We start from the raw sequence: 26,925 nt of genomic DNA, 5'->3' as shown, positions 1-26,925 counted from the left end.
TAGGCTAACAGAAAAAGTAGTTTGCAGCACTCGATTGACAAATGACAGCTGTTCTCCTCCTGCAGGACACAACAGGAATTCCCATGCACTTTTGGGGAGTGTTTGATGGTCACGCCGGCTCTGGTGCTGCTCTCATGGCCTCCAAACTCCTCCAGAGGATCATTCGGGACCGGCTCTGTGACGTCGCTCATCTCCTGGAAAACCACAACAGTCCTCCGCCGATCTGCCTGGCCAAAAACGGGAGCCCGTTCCAGGCGGAGGGCAAGAAAGGAGCCTGTCTGGACGGAGAAGAGCAGGATGCAGGGCTGCCGGACGAGCCGCGCTTCCACATGGAGAAGGACATCAGTGTGGAGAGTCTGGTCATGGGCATCATAGAGACAGCGTTCAGACAGATGGTGAGCACTGTGTGGGATTAGATTAATGTGTAATGTATAGAGATTTGTTTTCTTTTTCTTTTTAATATTTTTGGAGTTGCTACTAGTTTGGGTTTGATGTTGTGCTAGTATAGAGGTGTTTATACTATCAAAAAAATTATTTTTTTGCTCGTTCAAACTACTTATTTGTATAATAAGCTGAATCAACACAATTTTTGAGATTTCATTTGGACAACTTATTTTTTATGTTCAATCCACATACAGTTTTTAAAAGTGTTTAGTTAGCTATATCGATTTATGTTGAGACAGCATGTTATGAATTGTGTGGAACCCTGCATTTTTTACAGTGTATGACTAATTTTTACAAATAAAATTGTTAAGTAATAACTGCAATAATAAATGATTAATAAATAAAGCTAAAAAGAAACATTTATAATCACAGCTTAATCATTTTATATAATAAAGACTGTTAATTATAATGCTTTTGCTTACAAAAATTAAACAGGAACTGATTTGAATAAATAAACATAAAATATTACAAATTTAAGAAGAATCAATATAAATGAAATAACACTAAATTAGTAAATAATAAATAAATGTAAAAAACATAAGATAAAATCCAAAACAACTTAATATCCAATATTTTTATGTTATTTTAGGCCAATTCAAAATGTAAATTTTTTTAGTAAATTAAACCAAATTAAATTAAAATGAATGAATGAATCTATGATTGAATGAAAGCAGTCAAACACAAATTAGATTCAAATAAGTAATACAATTACATGAAAAAAAAAAGTAAAATGTAAAAAATATATAATAAACAGAAAAAAGTAATAATGCCAACTTAATACCAAATAATTGTTTAAATAATATTTTAAATCATCTCATAATTCTACAATTTTGCAGTATTTGTTTTTACCAAGAACTAGCATATTGCATATTTTGGGGTCAGTGGAAAGTGAAATTTTATGTATATTAAATGTATATATGTATTATATCTGTATTCATTGACACTTTTTAAGCTGTTTTTTTTTTAAATACAGTTTCTGAAATAAAAATGTCATATTATGTATTATTACTTTAATTTATAAATTTATTCTGGGATATATATATATATATATATATATATATATATATATATATATATATATATATATATATATATATATATATATATATATATTAAAGTTTATAATTTATTATATTTATTATTTTATTATTTTATTTTTTAAATTCATTAAAAAATTGATACATTTTTTGTTAGTTTGTTATGAAAATTATACGATTTGTATTGATCGTTATTGTTTAACCAATAAGATATTGAATTTTTATTATAAATCCAATATTGAACAAAAAGTGCTTCCAGTTAATGCGTCACTGCTCTTTAGATAAGGGATTCATAAAGATAAACCACAAAATCAAAAACTGTTTTTTAATTTTAATTTTTTATTATTTTAATCTGAAATGGACTGGAGAGTAGAGAGTATTGACAGGAAATTTTAGGGAGCAAAGAGAGAGGGGAAGGATTGGGAAAGGACTGCAAGCTAGGAATTTAACACAATTCACAGTGAGCATCTCTGTGTTAACCTTTGCACTTAATCTCTACGCTATTGGCATCGACAAACATGGAATTTTTAGCCATAGAATCCAAATGCTTTTGTGATTTAGCTGACTGCTGTGCAGACACATGCAAACATCTTGCGAATCCTGAGTCTGTGTTGTTCATCTCTACAGGATGACCTAATAGAGAAGGAGAAAGAGTCTTACAGCATCTCCGGTGGCTGTTGTGCCTTGGTTGCAATCCACTTGATGGGGAAACTCTACGTAGCAAATGCTGGAGACAGCAGGTAAGAGCCTTTAAAAGATTACAATTCATGAAGACGTCACAATTTGGGCCTGCTTTTATGTTTCAGATAACAATAAAACCACTAAATATTGATGAAACAAAGTTCTAATAGTGTAATGGATATACAGTAGTTATGTCAAAGTAAAGCTTAAAAGTCTTATAGACATATATACAAGAACAATAGATTTTATCCATTCTAAATTATTTAAAATGTCTTGCTGCCAAATGGGTAAATCCCATAATGGTTGGATAGATGGTGGCAAAGTAAAATAAAAATATTGATATTAATATCTTGGGGCTGCACTGTGATCTTTAATTTGAGTTTTTTAACAATAGTCATCAAATGATTCTTCAATTCACCTTTATTTCTATAGCACTTTTACAATGTAGATTGTGTCAAAGCAGCTTCACATAGAAGATTATAGTCAATTCAAAACCATGCAACGTAGTTTGGGATCTGCAGAGGCGAGGAAAAAAATTCACCAGTTGGCCAAAGTGAAGAATTAAACAACCTTGAGAGAAACCAGGCTCAGTTGGGCATGATCATTTCTCCTATGGCCAAACGTCTTGTGCAGAGCTGCAGTCTATGCGCCGGAGGCTTGAGAAGCTCAAGGACAGCGGGACTCGTCTGTCCCTGGAGCGTCACACAAGTCAGTCTAATGCTCTCCACTCCTCCAAGACCACCACAGCAGCTGCTCAGGATACGGCCTGGTCCAGGATTATGGAAACCCTGGGATCATCTCGTCGCTGGTCTTGAATCACATCAGTGCCACTGCATAGTCTCTGGGGGTCTTGGAATGAGTATCCTCAGGTGGAAATAGAGAATAAAGAGAATGATTAGCGTAGCTGCTGTTCATAGTGTATATAAACGACATGCAAATTCTGCGTAGAGCACATTTATGCGTCATACCGTTATGTGATGCACTGAGTGTATGCTTTACTAAAAAGAATCTAGAATCTAGTTTTGAACTACGAGAGTGTGTCTGAGCCTCGAACATTATCAGGAAGGCTATTCCAGAGTTTAGGAGCCATAAATAAGCCTTTACTCGACTTTGCTATTCTAGGTACTACCAGACGTCCTGAGATTTGGGATCTTAAAGAGCGGTTTTGAGTTTTGAGATCTTAAAGTTGGATTGTAGTGAGACAGAAGCTTGGTTAGATAAACAGGAGCTAGATTATTTAAAGCTTTTTTAGGTAAGAAGCAATATTTTAAAATCAATACGAAACTTAACAGGCAGCCAGTGTAAGGAGGATAAAATTGGGGTGATATGATTATATTTTTTAGACCTGATTCTTGTTCTAAATATACCGGACAAGATTTTATGCTATATTTACATTGTTTCACAATTGATTCCCAAATTAGTTCTATTCACATTGATCTTTCCACACAGAGCCATAATTGTCCGCAACAGTGAGGTCATCCCCATGTCCACTGAATTCACTCCAGAAAGCGAAAGACAGCGACTGCAGTACCTGGTGAGTCACTTTAGGTTATTATTACCACAGTATCATTCCCATTGGGCAGCATGGTGGCTCAGTGGTTTGAGTTCCAACTGCTTTGAGTCCCGACCGGGCTAGTTGACGTTTCTATGTGGAGTTTGCATGTTCTCCCCATGTTTGTGTGGGTTTCCTCCGGGTGCTCCGGTTTCCCCACAGTCCAAAGACATGTGCTATAGGTGAATTGAATAAACAAAATAATCTGTAGTGTATGAGTGTGTGTGTGAATGTGAGAGTGTATGGGTGTTTCCCAGTACTGGAAGGGCATTCGCTGCGTAAAACATATGCTGGAATGGTTGGCGGTTCATTCTGCTGTGGCAACCCCTGATATATAAGAGACTAATCTGAAGGGAAATGAATGAATGATTCCTGTTTTATTTTTTGTAGCTTCATTGGATGCTCTGTTCATTCAATTATCATCTCAGATTTCTGTTATTGGTCTTCAACTCTGTAACATTTCCCTCATATTTGTGCTGTTTTTGTCTAGGGCTTCCTCAAACCAGAGCTGCTTGGGAATGAGTTTACACATATTGAATTCCCCAGACGAATCCAACACAAGGAACTCGGCAAGAAGATGCTCTTCAGAGACCACACCATGACTGGCTGGTGATTATTACGTTATTTTATGTTTTGATTATTTATTATTATTTTATGTTATGATAGGTTTCTGTCACTGGTTGCATTTATATGTATATTTAGATTCACTCACTGGCCACTTTATTAGGTACACCTGTCCAACTGCCCTTTAATGCAAATTTCTAATCAGCCAATCACATGGCAGCAACTCAATACATTTAGGCATGTAGACATGGTCAAGATGATCTGCTGCAGTTTAAACCGAGCATCAGAATGGAGAAGAAAAGGGATTAAAGTGAAATTTCAATGTGTCATGGCTGTTGGTGCCAGATGGGCTGGTCTGAGTATTTTAGAAAAATCTACTGGGATCTACTGAGATTTTCACGCACAACCATTTCTAGTGTTTACAGAGATTTATCTGAAAAGAGAAAATATCCAGTGAGTGGCAGTTCTGTGAATGGCCAGACTGGTTGGAGCTGATAAAAAAGGCAGCAATAACTCAAATAACCACTTGTTACAACCAAGTTATGCAGAAGAGCATCTCTGAACACACAACACGTACAACCTTGAGGCAGATGTGCTACAGCAGCAGAAGACCACACCGGCTGCCACTCCTGTCAGCTAAGAACAGGAAACTGAGGCTAAAATTCGTACAGGCTCACCAAAATTGGACAATAAAACATTTGAAAAATGTTGCCTGGTCTGATGAGTCTCCATTTCTGCTATGACATTCTGATGGTAGGGTCAGAATTTGGCATCAACAATATGAAAGCATGGGTCCATCCTGCCTTATATCACTAGTTCAGGCTGGTGGTAGTGTAATGGTGGTGGGGGATAGTTTCTTGGCACACTGTGGACCTATTAATACCAATTGAGCATCGTGTCAATGCCACAGCCTACCTGAGTATTGTTGCTGACCATGTCCATCCCTTTATGACCACAGTGTTCCCATTTTCTGATGGCTACTTCCAGCAGGATAATGTGCCATATAAAATAACACAAATCATCTCAGACTGGTTTCTTGAACATGACGATAAGTTCACTGTACTCAAATGGCCTCCACAGTCCCAAGTTCTCAATTTAATAAAGCACATTTGCGATGTGGTGGAATGGGAGATTCGCATCATGAATGTGCAGTCAACAAATCTTCAGCAATATAAATCAAAATCTCTGAGAAAATTTGCAGTACCTTGTTAAATCTATGCCATGAAGGATAAAAGCAGTTATTTAGGAAAAACGGGGTCCAAGCCGGTACTAGTCAGGTGTACCTAATAAAGTGTCCGGTGAGTGTTTATTTACAATTTATTTGATTCCTTCAAGCAACTAATTCATGCAGCAATGATCTAAACAGCACTTCAACTGATTCATTCAACACAGATTCATTCAGGATAAAAAAATGTCACGTTTGCACTTGTGGTACAAATATTTAGTGCAACCCATTCATTAAATTAAATTGCCACCCTAATATCTAAAATGCCACCCTAATTTAAGAGCCGGCGGCTCGAAACGTTACACAGTCTGAGTCAGCCTTTTTAATTTAATTTAATAAATTTGTATTTATGGAGCCTTGGTGTTGCCGCCTTTGATTTACATTTGATTGTCACCCTAATATCTGAAACATAACCATTGTATATTATCATTTCAGGGCATATAAGACAATTATAGAAGACGACCTCAAGTTCCCGTTGATTTATGGGGAAGGGAAAAAGGTAAGTGAATGTTTCTGCTTATTTATATCCAACTGTTTCACTTCAAAAGGTCCAGGCTCTGTGGAAGGATTTTATTTTAAGCTGCGTAGCAAACATTTGTTACAGACCACACATATAATTTAATGAAGATGTCTGGTTTTCTCCCTTTTCACAGCTATTTATTACAAAGCCGAAATAGTCAGGTGTTGCAAATGGGAATTGCTCAAATGTTCTGCCAGTTGTAGGGCTGAATAATGTCTCGTTTTATAAAGGTTGAATGAATAAAATAAAAAACGATGGCTGTATTGGTACATTAAGCTCTGGCTATGAGTGTGTTTGTGTGCATTTGTGTTTTAGGCTCGTGTCATGGCTACTATTGGAGTGACGCGTGGTTTAGGAGATCACGACCTGAAAGTGTACAACTCCAACATTTATATCAAACCCTTCCTGTCCTGCTGTCCAGAAGTGAGTATAGTGATCAACATTTATTAGAGAAGGAACAGTACACAGGAAAAAGTTATGGATTGAGACATACAGTGGGGGAAACATGTCATGTTTTTATCGGGAAAAACTATTCTAAAGGAGCTGTTGAGATTAAATTAAACCAGATTTTGGTAAAAACTCAAACAATACAAACATAAAAATATAACAAAACAAAAAATTGGGGAAAATTTGTCATGTGTAATAACAATGAAATGACACCAAGAGAAAGATAAACGACTTCTTTGTTGATGGCAGCTTAATGTCGCCTCTCATATGGAGAATGAAGTCACATGCATTGCTCAGGTGTGAGTTTTTTTTAGACATCAACAGTGTAAAAATCTTAATGGTTCTGTGGGTTTCGTCTATCAAATCTGAGCTTTATTTTGTATATTTTATTTGTGATAAATGGCTGGGCCATTCTACAGCTTTTTTATTGAGAGATTTTCTTCAAACTATTTGAGTGTTTCTTTGGCTGTTTTGGATCACTGTCTTGCTGAAATGTCCACCCTGGTTTAATCTTCATCATCCTGCTAATGTAGATGTTGAACTGAAGCAGCTGATATTAATTTACACTGATGAAGGGCAGAGAGTTGCTGAAGAACTGCTGAGAGATTTAACCTGCTGTCTGGGCTTTCACTGCCGAACTAAACCTCCCTTTCTTAATGTGTTCAATACTTTTTTCCTGTGTCATTTAATTTTATTAAGCATAACTTTATTTGTAAGCTTATTAATATTGTTTTCTTTGCATATATGGATTTCTTTGGTTGTTTTTAGCATCTGGTCAATTTCAAGCCAAGTCATGAGCACCTTAAGATATATGTTTTCTGAGAAAAGTGGTGACGTGTTCATTATTTCCCCCGAAAAACAAAGAATAAAAATGCTTATTTTTAATTATTAAAAAAGTGGTGTACTGAATAAATTGTGGTCCTGTGTTTAAATAAATTCATTTATAAACTGTAGTAAATATCAGTAATTGAGCAGTTTTCCGTATTTTGATTCAAGTTTTTATTTTTCATTTTTCCTCGATTATTCATGCTTTTTAATTATATTACATATTTTTATTATAATTATATTTAATTATATTATGCTATACTGTCTGAGTTAGTGTTATAAATTATAGTACAAAAACCTTGTAATAAACTGCCAGTACTTTTTCTGTTATTTTTCAGACTTATTTCTCTATAAATTATTTCTTATCAATTATATTATTTCAAACTACTAAAATGTCAAAAAAAGTTACTCTGTTAAACTGTATAGTATTTAATTATAACATCAAAAGAGGAAAGAACATAGATCGACATCCCTTAATGCAATTCACAACCACTTGTAAATCACAAAATACAGAAACTGTTAACAGATATTTTTACAGTGTATTTTATAAGTTATATTTTAGTTAAGTTAAATTTAAGTATAGTTAAGTTATATTGAGTATAATTTATATAATTTACATTTTTTCTAAGGGTAAATAAAGGTGTAAAAACCGAAAACCAAGGCTATAATTAAAGAAATGTACTATTAAAGCCTAAAATTAATTCAATAAAAAAAACAAAGGCAATGTTTTGTGATTATTTAATATCAACACTATCAAATAATTCTTAAGCAAATGTATAATTGCACATAAGGCATTAGACTAGTGTCTAAATCTAATAATAAAAAATATGATTCTACTCTAATTCGTGTTTGAAATATAACAAAATACTGAGTGGATTTCATAACAGTGCTCAACATATACATGAATGAGTACAGCCCATTTTGAAAATAATTATTTCTATTTTAAAAATATAAATATATTTTGGTGCATTTAAACAAAACTGATTTATTAAACAGATATATTTATCAAAATAATATTTTAGTCACTGAACATCTTTAGAAATTGTAAGATAATACAATTAAAATCATGCAAAATATTGGGAAAAAAATTATAAACTGCAAAATTTCAACTAAATGTAAGCATTTTTTGTTTCTCTTGATTTTTCCTCTTTTTTGAAATTTGTATTTAATATTTTTCTATAACATAAATTTGAGTGTACTAGTTTTTGGATAGTTATGGCAAGTTATTTTGTGAGATTAGCTCCAGATTTGGCTTCAGTACTGACTAATCTAGTGTACATGCACAAATATAATTTACACTCATGAAAATGTTAAATCTGTATCATGTTCTTATCCTTCTAGGTTAAGGTGTACAACATCTCTGAGCACAAACACGGGTCTGATGATGTCCTGGTCATGGGTAGTGATGGACTGTGGGACGTTACAGCTGATAGAGATGTTGCTGACGCAGTATCAACTTTCCTGTCCAGCCGTGAGCCCAATGATCCTTTAAGGTAAACACTTACTTTGTTATTGCATTATTAAAAAAAAAAAAAAAGCAGTTTTGTATTGTTGAACAAATGTGATTTATTCCTGTGATATCAGCGATAAGCTTTCAGAATCAATAATCCATTCATCAGCGTCACATGATCTTGGAAATCATTAGTATATTCAGTTCAGTTCAGTTCATCATTATTTCTATACCGTTTTTTTTTTTTTTTACTATCTATATTTTGTCATAGCAGCTTAATCGATTAAGATGTAGTAAAGTGAACCGACTTCAGTTTTTACAGCAGAATTTCAGTTTAGTTTTGTTTAGTGTAATGTAAATATCACTTCTGAAAGTCAAAACACTGAAAAGCAACTCCATCAATGCGCAGCTCAACCAGTCTCAGGTTGTATTATCTGATTTGATTTGACGATTTCTGGTTATTATCATTCATAAATTACCATTCAAAAATACCATTAAAATAAATGTTAACGATTTTTTTTTTGCTATAAAAAAACTGTATAATATAATATAGCTTCATTTTCATATATTTTTATTACATCTATAATGTAAAAAAAACATTAAATTTTTTCAAAAATCTTTAAAAGTAAAATATGAATTTTCTGCAGCAAAGTGTGAATCAGCACAATCATTTTCACGATTTATAAGAATGATGAATACTAATAGAGTATTAATATGTAATAATAATAAATCATAAGAAAAGTTGGTAACACTTTACAATAAGGTTCATTAGTTAATGCATTTACTAACATGTACTAATCATGAACAACACATGTGCAGCATTTATTAATCATAATTGAACATTTACTAATGCATTATTAACGTCCAAGTCCATGCTTGTTAACATTAGTTAATGCACCATGAGTTAACATGAACTAACAATGAACTACTGTATTTTCATTAACTAACGTTAACTAACATGAACAAATACAGTAGTAAATGTTTTGTTCATTGTTTGTTCATGTTAGTAAATGCATTAATTAACATTAACTAATGAACCTTATTGTAAAGTGTGACCGAAAAGTTATAGGAGCACATGGGAATATTTCTGAAGGATCATGTCATACTTTTTCAAAACTCATTAAAATAGTAATTATGAAAATTCAGCTTTGAGTTTGTTATATACAGTTAAAGTCAGAATTATTAGCCCCTTTGAATTATTAGTGCCTCTGTTTATTTGTTCCCTTATTTCTGTTTAACAGAGAGCAGATTTTTCAACACATTTCTAAACATAATAGTTTTAATAACTCATCTCTAATAACTGATTTATTTTATCTTTGTCATGATGATAGTAAATAACATTTTACTAGATATTTTTCAACAATTCTATAAAGCCTAAAGGGATATTTAAAGGCTTAACTAGGTTAATTAGGTTAGCTAGGCAGGTTAGGGTAATTAGGCAAGTTATTGTATAATGGTGGTTTTGAATCAGACCACACTGCTGGGGTTTTTTCTCTGTATTTTTTTCTTCTTTTTTTGTGTGTTTTCCTCCTTAAAAACTGTAAATTGTTTATGTTTTACTTATTACTTTGTATGCAACTCATTACTTTGTATTTTTCATTCTGAAAAAAAAATCCAAGTAAAAAACAAAACAAAACAAAACAAAACATAGCTGTCACTTTAGGTCAATTTAATGCATGTTTCCTCAATAAAAGCAATAATTCATTTCAAAATGTAAACAATGAGGACAGTTCTGAAAGATAAAAAGCAGATTATTCTGGTGTTAAATCAGGTGTGCTTTAGCACTCTCACCAGCAGATGTCACTACACAGTTTATCAACACAACATCATGTAGGATTTTAATACTATTGTTTATATTACCTGTATATTTATCTTTTGTTTTACTCAAAAAAAAAAAGATTTGCAGTTTGTTCAAACTACTTAAATAAAATATCACACAATTCTTCTAATCACAAAGTTTTTTGGGGGGATGGGAGACTTAATTGTTTTTATATACTAAAATTTGTAGAAACTAATAAGTTTACTTCATAAGTATTAGCACCACTTGATTAAATTCAAGATCTGTGAGGAGATGATGCCAACCATCGAAGACTTTGAGGACAAAACACATACACTTAATACACAAATACACTTTATTAAACACACACACAAAGACGTCACCTATATATTATATAACTGCAGGTTAACTATGTTTATAGGGTTCAGAAGTCAGAATTATTAGCCCTTCTGAATTATTAACCCCTCTCCATATTTTTTCCCCAAATTTCTGTTTACCAGAAAGAAGACATTTCTAAACACAATACTTTTAATAACTCATTGTACTTTGTACTCATTGTAAAACAGTGGTTTGTTCTGTAGACAATCGAAAACAAATATAGCTTAAGGGGCCTAATAATATTGACCTTAAAATGCTTTCTAAAAAATTCAAAACTGCTATTATCTTAGCCGAAATACAACCAATAAGACTTTCTCCAGAAGAAAAATTATTATAGGGAATACTTTGAAAAATTCCTTGTTCCATTAAACATCATTTGGTAAATATTTTTAAAAAAAAAAACTTTTGCAGGAGTGCTAATAATTTTTACTTCAACTTTATATATCAACTTTAACTTAAATTCATTAGCTAAAGTGATTAGTAACTAACAAATTTAGGCTAACTAATAACCTCAACTTTTCCGAGTTTGATTGTGTTGTATATACCTGTCAACCCTCCCCTTTTTCCCTGGATTCTCCTGTATTTTACAATTCTATCCCGCTATCATCCCGTAAAGGTATTTTCCTATATTTCTCCCGTATTTTCATTCAAGGAGTGGAAATAAACATTAGAGAGCCAATTCTCCCTTTACGCAACCCTTACCGCCGAAGGGGCCGCCCCTCGCTCTTAAACCTGAATTTGTTCATTTTATTTAGGCATAAAAACACTTTGAAATAAATAAAAAACTATGCAATCCTCCAAACAATTCATGTAAGCCGTGCATGACTGTCAAACGAACTCCATATTGATAAATAGATGCTGTTTCCCCAAAAGTATTCTCTACATGCGATTAGAAGCGGAGCAAAAGAGAAAACTTTGGGTTTTGGTTGCGTGTTTGAACAGACATATAAACATAATAATGTAATCAGGGGCGTAGGAACTGGGGGAGATGGGGGATACGTCCCCCTCACTTTTAGAGACAGATCATTTAGGTTCAGGAGATTAATCAAGTGATTAATAATTTCACACAGCCACCCACACCCCCCACCTCCATCCCCCCAAACAACATTTGTCTTTTACGCCTCTGAATGTAATCATGTTGATCTTGGTGGGTTATCTTTTAAACACAACAAATGTAGTCCTCAATTAGCATAAGCAGTTAGGAAAGCAATTGATTTCATTAAAGATCTGTGCATTTTTAACACTACAACCGCCGGAGGTCACTGTATTCCTAAAATCGCCAGTGCGGGTAAATTTTATCCAGCACAAATTTTGTTTAGAAATTGCCAAAAAAACAAACATAGTATTTTACTGTTTTTCGCCACTGTTAACAAAAAGTGTCTAGACTCATGAAATGATTATTTCAGGATAACAAGACTATTTTAGGTGTAGGTTATGAGTAGGTTAAAATATAAATAAATTTGAGCCCTCATACTTTGATGCATAACTTATTTCTCCAGACTCTGCATCATTCATTGCATTTTGTGTTTTTATAACTCTACAAATCTCCTTCTTTTAGTCACTGTGACTTTATTAATTTAATTCAGATTTATAGATTTATTTATAATTTATAGATTAATTCAGTGAGTAAAAACTGGCAGTAAAAGGTGAGTAATTTCAAACATAAGAGGTGCATAAATAAAAGCATTTTTTATGGTGGGTAAATTTGACCCACGCTGGCGCTTATTGGTATAAATGTCCCACTTTTTATTTTAAATTTATCTAAACAGTTTTTAAATCTGGGAATTGTAAATAAGCCAATTTTAGTAAAAGCCAATGACTGGGAGGCTTGAATGTTTTATTGAAGGTCTGTTATGTACATTTCATTAACAGTGATGGGTAAAATTGACCCCCATTGCGGTTCTAGTGTTAAAGTGACGCCTCTGTTATTTAATGTGATCAAATGAAAAATCTAAATGAGAGATTCATTCGCTGCTCTTTAATCAAAATGTTGAAATTATACAGTGAGGAAAAGGTTCATGAGAATTGATAGCTTGATTGAATTTCTGTATACTAGCTCTTAATTTGAATAGGCTAAACTGTTAAATTAAATAGCAGCTTTTTCTAATGTACACTATTTATTATATCCTTTGTAAATAATAATAATAATAATTAAACATATTACTGATCTTTTCAACAATTTATTTACAACGAAACAGCTCCAGACAAACATATTTAGTAATATGGGGAATTTTTTATTTATTTTTTTGGTGGGGTTGGGGGGTGGTGTTATCCCTTATTTTCACAACCCATTGTTCACAGGTATGGTTGTAATAATGTGAACCTTTTGTAAAGCAGCTTTGAAACAATAACTATTTCGAAAAGTGCTATACAAATAAACTTGTAGTGAATTGAAGTATGGTAATTTTCAGTATTTTTGCATTGACTGTTTTTAAAGGTACACTCTAGCAGCACAAGACCTTCTGATGCGCTCGCGGGGTGTGCTGAAGGAGCGAGGCTGGCGGCTGCCCAATGAGAGACTCGGCTCAGGCGATGACATCACCGTGTTTGTCATCCCATTGGCCGGCCCAGAGTTAGAAACATGACCAGGTCGGTCCGCCTTCACTGGACAAGCACACCAGGACACGTCCCTGGCTCCATCCCAGAGAAAGGGCTAGGAAAAACCAAGAAAAATACATCTTCAATCCGTCAGAAAACTCGGGACACGAGAGAGACTTTAAACGCAAACTTCCCCTCGTCCTCCTTACTTCTCCTCCGAGTAAATATCATCAAGATGTGAGGTGACATTATCAAAGTGCCATTCCTCTCGCTCTCCATCTCCTTTCTGATTTGTCGAACGCAGCCTCTGCAAAGTCAGTACGGGACGGGAGGGAAACGTTTGAGTATTCTTTAACATCCGTGGGCCGTTTGAATCTGAATCTCAGTGTGGCACTGGAATACTGCTTAATAAAAATAAAATCATAGCCCTGACGGCGAGGGAAATAAAAACCGAAGCACTTTATATGTAGCAGAATTCATCGGAGCTGTAATTTAAACCGCTAATTATATTTCTGAACTGTTTTGTGAGGGACTGTCCAAAGAAGGTTTAAGGTTTTCTATAGCAAAATGCAATCAGAAACAATGATGGGCATTTGCTGTGAATGCAAAGGGGTTTTATTTGTTCTTTTCAGCTGTTTTGGTTTTATGGAAGCAATGCAAATGCCGATATTCTTGGACTGTACAATATATAAAACTACTCATTTTTCTCTACATCTCCAGGAAGACAGTTTTTCACTCTGAATAAAATGGGTTGGGTAAAGTTGAGTAAAATATGGACAAATTGAGTGGCTGGATTTTTACATTTCATTAAAAAGAATAACCCGGCCATTTAGTTTGTTCATATTTTACACATCGTTTTGGAGTGTACAAATAACCTATATTATATTTCCAATTTGTTCTGACCGTTCAAGGAATGTTTCCATTGGTTTTCTTAACAACAGTAACATGACAAGATAATCATTTGCTGTGAATGCAGTTTTTTTGTTTGTTAATTTCAGCTGTTTTGGTTCTATTGAAGCAATGCAAATGTCGATATTCTTGAAATATACAATATATAAAACTACTCCTTTTTCTCTTCTCCTCCAGAAAAACGTTTTCACTCTGGAAAAAAATGGGTTGTGTAAAAAATATGCACAAACCCAATGGTTGGATTTAAATTTTTCATTTAAAAGATGAACCCATCTACAGAGTTTGTTCATATTTGACACATTTGTTTTTGGACTGTATAAATAACTTAAGACATGTACACTCAAAAAATGCTGTTAAAACAACCCAGGCTCATTTTGGATACATACCCTGTTATACATTTTTGGAGAGCGCAAAATATGTCCCAGTAGATACTTTTTTGCAGTTTTTTTCCCCACTAATCCACCAGAGGCCCCTGTTAACTTGGTGACTGACTGACCAAACAAATGAACCCCATCCTTAAACCCAACTGATAGTGTTTTCAAAAGCACTGATTGACCCGCTCACCCCTTTTCCTAAACTGACAGTGTTTTCTAAAGCAGTCTAGAAAGAGGCAAGCCCTCATTTTTACCATGTTTTTTGATTTTACTACGTTCTCACCCTGTTATTTACTTGTTTATTTAATTTTAATTATTTTTTTTTTTTTTACCTGCTTTCTGGAACTGTTCTTCCCCGCAATCAAACCCCATAATTACGGTCACTCCACTCTGCATCTCAAATCCTCAGACGAACGCGGTGAGCCACTGGGGAAACTGGTAACAGTGTCCACCTTGAGGTGAACGATCAGCTGATAGGACTTAAAGGAACAGAAGCCGTCAGCGGCATCATACCGCCCCGTAGCGTTCATTTTAAAGATGAAATGTTGCCATACGTACTTTTAGCTATATAATTTGCTCTCTCCAGAAATGTATACAGGGGTACATATTCACAATGAGCTTGTGTTGCAACCAAAAAAAAGCTAAAACAACACAATTCTTGATTTTTTTGTGGTGGACAACTTAATTATTTTAATCCACATAGATTTGTAAAAACTAATAATTTTACATAATTCCCTGATGTTGTCCCAACACAAATCCATTGTGTGGAACCCAGCATTTTTACAGTGTGATACAGTGTAAGTCATTGACATTTCAAGGTTTTCAATACCCAACCATACTGACAGTTGTAGATGCTAACCGTAGCTGTTTATTTTGCTGTATATAAAATTTAATATGGTCTGAAATCTGTCGTTAAACAATCTCAAATCCAACAACCAGTTAGATCCTATATTATAATTCTAAAAATATTATGTTAGATATTAAAGAATATGTCTATTGACAGTTTTTAAGCTTCTTCTCCAAATTGCAGTGAACAAACAGCAACATGAAATGATTTAAGATTTTTTTGTTGTTGTTTTTGTTAATTTCAGCAGTTTTGCTTTGATGAAAGCAATGCATTGGTCTATATTCTTAAACTGTACAATATATAACTATTTATTTCTCCTACACCTCCAGAAAGCCATGTAGATTGTACAAAAAGTAGGTTGGGTAAAATATGAATGATTTTTATTTTTAAAAATTACAGGCTCATTCTGATTATGTACCCCTATTTAAGTTTCTGGAGAGGGCCAAATATGTCTCTAGAGTTATGCTAGAGATATGCTTTGTTTTGTTTGTTTTTTTTGTTGTTTTTTTGCAGTTTTTGTTTTCACGAATCCGCCAGAGGCCACTGTGTACTCTTGTGATTTCAAATTTCTCTTCCAAGTGCCATTTGCGCGTGCTGTTCTCACGTAAATCCACCAGAGGCCGCTGTTGACTGACTGAATGACTTAATGATCTACCGATACCCCAGCCCCTCCTCTAAACCCAACCAATTCTGTTTTAAAAAGCAATCCAAAAAAAAAAAAACCCTCGCAGCAGCCTGATCTTTACCACTTTTTCAAATTTTACCGTATTCTCACCCATTTATTTACTTGTTTGTTTTATTTTTTGCCTTTTTTTTTCATCTCACCTGCTTTCCAGATAAGACTCGAACCCCATCATCACGGTCAACCCCATCATCTCTGCATCTCAAATCCTCCAACATACGCAATGAGCCACTGGACAAACTGGTAATATTGGAAAAGCGCGAAAAAGGAACAGCATCCAATCGCCACAAATCATTCGTTTTAAAGATGAAATGCAGCCTTGCGTTCCTGTGGCTAAATAATTTGTGATCTCTAAAAGTGTATATAGGGCTACATTTTCAGAATGAGCCAATGCTGTTTATTTTGCTGAAGAGTAAATTACATTTGTGTGGGTAAAGAATCTCAAATCCAACAACCAGATAGATCCTATAACTCTCAACTGCCCTCGCAGTGCAAAGAATGTTTCAGTTCTTTCAGTTTAAGGTTTTCTATAGCTAATTGCAATCAACAACAACAACAAGAAACAGATAATGGGCATTTGCTGTGAATGCAGAGCTTTTTTTGTTAGTTCATTTCAGCGGTTTTGCTCTCAAACCTGCGTTCTTTTACATGAAAGCAATGCAAATGTTTATATTCTGGAATTATACCATGTAGAACTACTCATTTTTTTATCCATACGCCTCCAGAAAGCCATGTACAAATAACCTAAATCATCAACTACAGTGTAAGTCATCGACATTCACCAGGCTTTCAACACCCAACTGAACTGATTGCTTGAGCTGCTGTTGATAAAACTAGATTGGGTCTGAAATATTTGGGTAAAGAATCTCAAATCCAACAACCAGTTAGATCCTATTCTCTCAATTACCCTGATAGTCCAAAGATCGTTTCAGTTGGCGGAGTTTAAGGTGTTCTTTAGCTAATTGCAATCAACAAGAAACAAATGATGGGCATTTGCTGTGAATGCAGATATTTATTTGCTTGTTCGTTTTATCGGTTTGGATCCCAAACCTGCTTTATTTTACATGAAAGCAATGCAAATGTTTATATTCTGGAATTATATCATGTAGAACTACTCAATTTCCATCCATACGCCTCCAGAAAGCCATGTACAAATAAACCTAAATCATCTAGTACAGTGTAAGTCATTGACATTCACCAGGCTTTCAACGCCCAACCGAACTGATTGCTTGAGCTGCTGTAGATTTGTAACCGTAGCTGTTTATTTTGCTGTAGATAAAACCCAATTTGGTCTGAATCCTTGTGGGTTAAGAATCTCGACATCCATTTAGATTCAAACCTGGGCTTAGTTTCATCGGTTGTCAATCTCTCTTTTTTTTTTTTGTACACCTTGAATGTACCTTATTTCCTTTACTTGATGTCAGTATTGTGTCAGTGTCGTATATAGTACATATAAATATATTGATTTCTGCCTTTCGAATGATTATTCATTGTCAAAGGATTACTCTTTGGAGACGATGTGACTAATTCTAAATAAATATATCCTTTTTATAGTGGTTGTGTTGTGTTATTTTTGTTCTATGTTAAAGGTCACGTGAAGTGCTTTGGAATGAGTATTTTTATTCAATGTTTGATGAAATCTCAACCGAGACACGAAGAGAGGGTGGGTCATAGTTCCCATTTTTAAAACAGCCAATGGTGTTTTGTTTTATCACAGCTCTGCCAGTGAGAGTCGTTGAGCTCAAAGGCATCTTCGTTCACAATTACTCCCCGTACAAAGTAAAGCAATTAAACAACGTAAGCATTTTAGTAATGAATAAATCTTTTTTTAAATTTTTTTTTATAAGAATTGGCATGAAAAAGATATTATCACCATGATTTTCTTGATCCACAAAGGAACTTCTATTCATACGGGGATTTCATTTTTAAATATAATTTCCCTGTTATTTATAAAAAAATTCATACTGTGATTAGGGCCATACCTAATGGCCTTGCTCAATTAATAAAGTGCCACCTCATTTAAAGTGATATTTAAAAAAGAATCAAAGTTTTTAGTTGAAGACAAATGCATTTACGACATAATAAAAATATAAGAAATGTGTTTCAGTCAAAAAGAAGGGTCACGCCGAGGGGGAAATTTCTTTGGAATTCTCTAATAGATAAAATTAATTGGAAAAAAGCTTGGGTCTGTCCTTACAAATTTTGTGTTCCCAACAAACTTAAAGAATTACATTTAAAAGTGTTACACATTATTTACCCCACAAATGAGATTGTATGTAAATTCGGAAATCCTTATTCAAATTGTGTCTTCTGTAACTCAAGCATTGAATCCATTGATCATCTTTTCGTCAAATGCCCTCATGTTAAAGGGTTTTGGTCTGATTTATCCGTCTTTTTTACATCAAAATGTACGTTTAACATCCATTTTTCCATATGTGATAAAATTTGTTACTTTGCTCTTGACAAACAACATGGAATTTATAGGCAATTTATTTATTTTATTGGGTAAATATTATATTCACAAATGTACATTTTCTTTATCATCACCTTAGTTGCAGAATTTGCTTTGTGACTTAAATTGTTTAGTTACTACTTAACAAAATGTTTACAGCAAAACAAAATTCATAAAGACTTTGTAAATATTATTATTTGATACTATAATACTATTATTTGATAGTTTATTTTTGTACCCTCTTCTTTTATTATCTTCTTTTATTATGTTTTATTATTATTATAAATTTTTCTTGTGTAATACTTGATATCATCCATTGTTATGGTTAAAATGATTGTGTTGTTAAAACAGAATTAAAAAAATTTAAAAATAAAATTTAAAAAAAAAAGAGTTCAAAGGCATCAACTGAAATCCAAATAAGAAGCATCTTAAAGGGGGCGGGGCTTGTCAGATACTTGAGATCATTTGTTTGTTTGTGATTTGATAAGAAACTGAAGTATGAGGTGGCGTGAATAAAACAGTTGAAACATTTAGGTGGCAAAATACAAGCTTTACATGTTTACATCAGCTTTATTTCTTCCAAACGCGAATTTTGTCACTGTTTTGGAGCACACTAGCTTTTAGATATCTTAAAAGCTAACAATACTGAGACTAAAATTTAAAAGGCTTATTTTAATTTAATGAGACCTTTAATTTGCTCTATTGTGCATGAGAAATGAGCTGGTTTATGATGCTTTTGTGCTACAACAGAAGCCTGCTGTTTAAAGCAATTATAGTAATTAACATTATAACGACTAATGATTATAATATGTTGTTCTATATAAATCACTGCTAGTATAGTCGGTCAAACAACAACAATGACAAGACATAATAATTAAAAAACAGCAAATATTTGTAGGTTTTTGTATTCATCATATAGATAAAAAATAGATATTTGTTTGCTGTGAAACATAATGGAAATTAAAATGCTGTATTGCTTTTTGAATTGTCAGCTTTATGTCATTTTGGAGATTTTTTTTTACATTTTAGCAATTATACTATAGACTACACCATTTAAAAGTTAAGTAAAAGTTGATTTTTTTTTCATTTTTGAAAAGCTATATTTTTGTAACCCCCATTTATTATTATACTTTAAATATATATTTTTTCTATTATTTTTAACATCAGTTATTTTCATATGCCGATTTATTTTTGTGGAAAGCATTAAATGTAATATTAATGTATGTATTTGTTTATTTATAAATTTATTCTGCTAGTTTTGGTCAATAGAAAGTTTAGAATGATATAAATCTTCTGCATCATAACAAAAAAACCTTTATATATTATTGGTTAATTAATCAATTCAACATGCCCTGGCTAATTAAGTGTTTTAATTTATTTTTTAAAAGTCTTATTTACCCAATATTTTTCAGTTGACAGTGGCAGATAATAGATTTTTTTCCCACACATATTAGCCAGCATTAAAACATTTATAAAACAATTTTTTCCAATTATTCTTTAATTTTCCTTCATCTCTTTCCCTTTATTCATCAGGGGTCACCACAGCGGAATGAACCGCCAACTTATCCAGCAAATTTTTTACACAACGGATGCCCTTCCAGCTGCAACCGAGTACTGGAAAACATGCATACATACTCATTCACACACTCATACTAAGGCCAATTTAGTTTATTCAATTCACCTATAGCCCTTGTCTTTGGACTGTGGAGGAAACCCACACCAACACGAGGAGATCATGCTAGCTTCACATAGAAATGTCAATTGACCCAGCCGGGACTTAAACAGTGACCTTCTTGATATGAGGCGATCGTGCTAACCACTGAGCCACCATGTCGCCCTTTATACAATTATAAATATTAAAATAAATAAATCCCATTTTAATAAATGACAACTTTCCTATGTTTTTTATTCAAAAATATCCTTATTCTGAGAACTACACTGTTCAAAATTTGCATTCAAACCTAATTATAGGCTATTATTCTCTTCTGAATAGACATGTGAGTGTGGTTTGATCAAGTCTAGCTGCTTGCTGATATTAATCCAAACATAATATGATACTATTGTAATACGAGTGAGTCCAAACAGCATAATGTCTTTTTTGAATGCCATAAAAAATAAACTTAAGAAATAGAAAGTAATAGATTAAATAAACTAAAAAGGCACAATGTCATGGGCAAGTGTAACTTAAAAATAAAAGATATTAGTTATGAAATCAGGAAAATATTTTGAGAATGACACAATGAAACAGTTTTATGGGCTTTTTTTCCGCTTTGCTTTTATTTTAATTTTTTATTCATTATTTTGCATCACAAAAGCTGAGGAATAAAGTACTTACTTTTTTTACATTAACATCAAATGAACAAACCCATATGAGAAAGCAAAAAATGACGGGATATATAAATTACAAGAAATTCAAATAAGAAAATGATTACAAAAATTGCATACATCCTTATAGCTTTTTATTTTTAAGATCTTTTAGGGTTTCAGTATGATCCTTAGATCATTTTAAACAAATAAATGTTAGGTTTACCACTGGACTATTTTTGTTTTACACTGTTTGTGTATTTCTCATACATAATCATAAAATTAATAATCAAATTTTGCTCCAAAGCTTTTCTGTCATTGTTGTATATCAGGCAGTTCATTCCGCTGTGGCAACCCCTGATGAATAACTGAAGGAAAATTAATAAATTAATGTCGTATATCAAAAAAGTATATATTTACAAGAAACAGAATTTTTAGTTAAGTAAGTTTAAATATAATATATTCAACATCAACCAAAACATCTGGGTATATGTGCATTTAAAATAACGGCTTGTGATTATTCATCTGATTAAATTTTAAATTAATATTTGGCACAAATCAAAGAATTTGGCAGGTTTATATATATATATATATATATATATATATATATATATATATATATATATATATATATATATATATATATATATATATATATATATATATATATATATCCCTGGTGCGAGGTCCCTTTCATCGCTGCTTGCAGCTTTAATAATAATTTGACAATACACTAAAATAAAACAATAGGTTAATGTCAGGGTGACACAAAGTAAAAAAATAAAATAAAATAAAATAATAATAATAATAGTACAGAAAACGTCAATTAAGGGGAAAAAACAAACAAACACACAAAAAAACACGCATATAAATAAAAAAAATTAATAAAATTCTTACAATTACAGACATGCAGGACCATTATATGAGTCACAAATTTTAAAAATAAAACACAAATCGACAGTTTTAATGGTCATTCTTTTATGTTAAGTAATGCAGAAGTATTTTTAGTTCCTTATCAAGCACACTAACGCAGAGTTTTCTTCTGTAATAGTGGTCTGTGGTGAAGAAGACAGCCATCAGAATGATGTCATTATTATCGGTGGCGGAGGGAGGGACCGCAGTGCTGATCCTCCGCCTCCTCCAGTGCACACCGAGCGGCGAGTCAGATTCCCATTACTGCGGGCGGGTCTCCAGCGATAACAACGAGAAATTCATACACATTCAGCCCAAAACTCGGACGCGACAGGCAGTTAGGCACCTAAGAGCAAACAGGAGGTATGTATGTTTTCATCTGATGTCTATAAAATCTATTTTTCACATGTCGGACTTTAGGAATGTTAATAGATAACAAGTTTGCTGGGAAAAGTAGGTGGTGGCTCGAGACGTTAGTTCGATGTTTTCACGTCGGAAATTCAGTCAGGATATGAGTTTGTACATACTAGGCAGTGTGGCAGCAAAGTGAAAGTCTATGTTTAGAGTTATGTGGTGTCTTTATGTGCTCTTTAAAACATATTCCGAAAGCTCTCCGCGAGTTGCGGTTGCTTTTTGGATTATCATGAGAAGTAATGAATCGCTGTTTCTGTAGTCGTGCGTAAATCAGTTTCCTTCAGTCGTGAAACAAGGGCGTTGTTGTAGTAGTCGACCGCGAACAAAACTTTTCCCCTAAACCCAGCAGAGCGACTAACTAACCTGTTGTTCTACTACCGACTGTCAAGATGACATGTTGGTTTATCAATAGCACTGCCGTCTTACAAATGTGCCTTAGGCCAAAGGCTGCGTGCGTTTTGTGGCAACCAAATGCTTGGATAAGACTTAAGAAAGGCCTGATCTTTAATCCTTGAGGTGCTGTAGGCCATTTTAGTCTGAGTTCAGCGATATTTCATAGTGCCCAGATTTCAGTATGAACTGTAGGAAAAACTGTTACAGACTGAGGCAGGGTGGTGTTCCCGTGGTCGTGGGAAAAATGGAAATGTCAGGGAATGTCAAAAGTGTTTTTTCCTGTTTTGTCAGGCCAGCTAATGTTCTCTTTGAAATGAATAAAGTTGTAAAATGACTTTGAGAATTCTTATGTTTTTCCCTTTACTTATTCACTATTTCTTTGGCTAGAAATTACTCTTAACTATTTTTTCCTTATTGTGGGAACTAGTGTTTAAAATTGATTTGAAAAATTATTTTTACTTTTCACAATTGCTGAATAATTTATCACAATGCTTTGAACATTTTAATGAATAACAAGAAGAGATTTAGAAGTTGAACTAACAATGTTTTGGGCTAGCATGTTTTGTATATACATCACCACATGGTATTGTATTATTGGATACTAAACGCTGGCTTATTGAATTCAATTCAGTTCAGCTTTATTTGTATAGCGCTTTTACAATGTAGATTGTGTCAAAGCAGCTTCACATAAATGGTCATAGTAATTGGAACAGAGTAGTTTAGTTTTTTTAGTGTTTAAGTTCAGTTCGGTTTAGCTCAGTTCAGTGTGGTTTAAAATATTGAATACTAATTATTCATAAAGTGAGATAAAACCTGCTCTTTCTTAACAAAGAATTATATATATAACTAATCTTATACATAGGCAGGTTTTTTCTCACTTTATGAATAAATGAATACTATATAGGCCTATTAGGGATGCTATCGGTTTTGCCTGTACTTATCGGTACTTGCTAATTTGGCCGATCTCATGAGCCGATCACAATTGTTTATTTACGAGTTTACAAGCAAAGGACACATAAGAACTGAGTGTTCTGTGTTTTCAACAATATCGCATGTTCATTAAAACCTGGCGGGAAATATTATGGAATATATATATATATATATATATATATATATATATATATATATATATATATATATATATATAAACGAAAAATTTTATAGTTAAGACTTCATTGAGACTTGTTGAATTCTTCTTTCAGGATTTGCAGTTTCCAATTTGCTTTATTAGTGATTCTTCTTGCCAATTCTTTTGTTCTGTAAAGTTGCTGCTGACCATGACATGTCCACACTAAATGATTAAGTATCTTGAGTATCTTAAGCTTAAGTATACTTCGACTGAAAATATGCTTTATACATTTTAAAGCTTAAAGCATCAGAAACGGTACTTGGTATGTCGATCACCATGACAAGGAATCGATATTTGATATCGGATGCAAAAATCCTGATCGAAGCATCCCTGCTATATATATTTTTGAAATTTACCTAAATAATCTTGGAATTATGCACAATACTGATGAAGTGTGACAACTTGTTTTGGTGTGTGCTTCATACATGGGGTATGTATGTTTCAAGGCATATTTGGCAATTTCTAATTATTATTCTTTTATTTAGCCAGGCGATCATATCTAGATATTACTCTTATACTAATATGAGATTACTAATCTCTTCTTCCAGTGAGACCTGGTTAAGATGGCACAACACAAAAGATGTTTTCCTATTGAAAACAGTATATTTTGTATATGCATCACCACATTGTGTTGTATTATTGAATACTGGCATATATATGCCAAAATTATTTGTTTAGAGTGGGTTTTAATCTCAGTTTATGAATAATTGAACACTATATACAGTTGAAATCAGAATTATTAACCCCCTTGTTTTATTACCCCCCCCTGGTTATTTTTTTGCCCAATTTCTGTTTAATGGAGGGAATATTTTTTCAACACATTTCTAAATATCTCATTTCTAATAACTGATTTATTTTGATTATGATTACAGTAAATAATATTTTACTAAATATTTAGTATTCAGATTAAAGTGACATTTAAAGGCTTAACTAGGTTATTTAAGTTAACTAGGCAGGTTAGGGTAGTTAGGCAAGTTATTATATAACGATGGTTTGTTCTGTAGACTATTGAAAAAATATATCTTAAAGGGGGTAATAATTTATGCAAATGTTTAAAAAAATTTAAAACTTTATATATATATATATATATATATATATATATATATATATATATATATATATATATATATATATATATATATATATATATATATATATATATATATATATATAATTTATTCATTCATTTTCTTGTCGGCTTAGTACCTTTATTAATCTGGGGTCGCCACAGCGGATTGAACCGCCAACTTATTCAGCAAGTTTTTACCCAGCGGATGCCCTTCCAGCCACAACCCATCTCTGGGGAAACATTCACACACACATTCACACACACATTCATACACTACGGACAATTTAGCCTGCCCAATTCACCTGTACCACATGTCTTTGGACTGTGGGGGAAACCGGAGCACCTGGAGGAAACCCACGCGAAGGCAGGGAGAACATGCAAACTCCACACAGAAACACCAACTGAGCCGAGGTTCGAACCAGCGACCTTCTTGCTGTGAGGCGACAGCACTAACTACTGCGCCACTGCCTCACCATATTTTATTTATAAATATTTAATTTTAAGTAAATTTACTAAAATATTACTGGAGTTATGCACAATACTGAGATACTGTGACCACTTGTTTTGGTCTATGCTTCATCTGTATGTTTCATAATTTACAAACACGTATTTGGCAATTTTCTAATGATTATTCCCTTGTTCAGCCAGGAGATCCCATTGAGATATTACAATCTGTTGTTATTCCAGTGAGATCTGATTAAGACGTCAGCACATAATAGTTGCATGCAAAGACTCACAAGATGGATTAGAAATCTATATAAAAGAAAAAGAAATGCATCCTAAAATACATGCACTAACAAGTTGCAATATACAATGGTTATACAAGTCATAAAGCAAACCCTTTGCCTTTTATTATTATTTTTTTAATGATTAAAATCCAAAACACAGCAGTTTCATATTTCATTTTTAAGCTTGACTTAATGTTTTAGGGCAAATAAAACTAAAGTAAAAATCTCTTGTCAATGTTAAACAAGATCAACCACATATCCAAATCCAAAATGGTGTTCTAAAAAACATTGGAAACAACAGAGGTTTGCCTCATTCTTTTAGACATGCACCATGACAGTAGAGCCCCACTGATGGATATGTAAGACACAATGACTGCCAAAAAGTAGAATTAAAAGGCTATTAACAAAGCTGGTCTGGAAATGACAAGGACTGAATGCTGTCTAAATCCAAATCTTATTAACTGTTGGTTTCCACCTTCTGTTTGTTCATTAACTCTGATTATTTAATGCATTTTAGATTGAAAGAGAGGGTAAGTTAATGCCTAGCCCTAGATAATCCATTATGCTGAAAACTAATTGATTAAGACTGATAATGTGTCAAATATGTGCATTAAAAAACCCATTTGTTTGATGACAGAAACTCTTGTTGCTTTTTTATGCAAAACGTCAAACCGTTCCTATAGACAACATGATCATTTGATGACATGATTATTTTATACACATGGCACATTAACATCACTTAGAGTATGGCCTGAGATTGAGCTAATATGGATTTTAGGTTTGTTGAAAATGCTTTATTGACTAGTTTCAAGGCAGATCTGCATTATAAATTGCTCCCAGAATCCTCAGCATGCTTCCTGTTGCATTAAGCCTCTGATGCCGTTGTCAGCCTGCCATCTGGTGAACTTTGCCACACTTTCAAATATTATCCTACTGCAGAAGTGCATTTTCAGTTTCACAACCTCTGAGGCTATATGCACCATTTTGTGTCTTTTTTTGACAGTGTAGTGTTTTTGGCTCACAGGACACATGCAAAACTTCGATTCAACTGGATTGATGAATAATGAGTCAGTATGAATCAAAATATAGTCACTGTCTGATGGATCAAAGCAAGGCAAACCAGGTCAAAGATGCTATCACTGTTTTACTCAACTAGATCTATTCAGTTTATTATCTTCACTAATGAGGTGTTTTTTTGTTGTTGTTGTTTTTTTTAAATGTCAGGGTAACAATAACAACATCATACAAATGTGTTACAAAGAGTGTACATGACT

At 33.2% G+C, this 26,925-nt stretch overlaps 2 protein-coding genes across 2 annotated transcripts in view; both read left to right on the top strand.

The window, feature by feature from the left end:
* Nucleotides 1-17,803, top strand: part of ppm1j (protein phosphatase, Mg2+/Mn2+ dependent, 1J) — a 51,367-nt gene extending 33,564 nt beyond the window's left edge. The window contains exons 3-10 of the mRNA XM_679889.10: nt 66-395; nt 2,109-2,221; nt 3,612-3,696; nt 4,205-4,323; nt 5,939-6,002; nt 6,339-6,446; nt 8,637-8,788; nt 13,338-17,803. Coding sequence (XP_684981.2) covers nt 66-395; nt 2,109-2,221; nt 3,612-3,696; nt 4,205-4,323; nt 5,939-6,002; nt 6,339-6,446; nt 8,637-8,788; nt 13,338-13,485 — 1,119 coding nt within the window. The 3' untranslated portion in view covers nt 13,486-17,803. The remainder of the gene's footprint in view (nt 1-65; nt 396-2,108; nt 2,222-3,611; nt 3,697-4,204; nt 4,324-5,938; nt 6,003-6,338; nt 6,447-8,636; nt 8,789-13,337) is intronic.
* A 4,407-nt stretch (nt 17,804-22,210) lies between these two features.
* Nucleotides 22,211-26,925, top strand: part of rhoca (ras homolog family member Ca) — a 35,269-nt gene continuing 30,554 nt past the window's right edge. Inside the window, 1 exon segment of the mRNA NM_201150.1 lies at nt 22,211-22,281. The gene's annotated coding sequence lies outside the window, so the exon portion shown is untranslated.

The sequence above is a fragment of the Danio rerio genome, chromosome 6, assembly GCF_049306965.1.
Source record: "Danio rerio strain Tuebingen ecotype United States chromosome 6, GRCz12tu, whole genome shotgun sequence".
In the NCBI taxonomy this organism is placed as follows: Eukaryota; Metazoa; Chordata; class Actinopteri; order Cypriniformes; family Danionidae; genus Danio; species Danio rerio.
The sequence above is the reverse complement of the archived record's forward strand: the minus strand, read 5'-3'. Positions and strand labels throughout refer to the sequence as shown.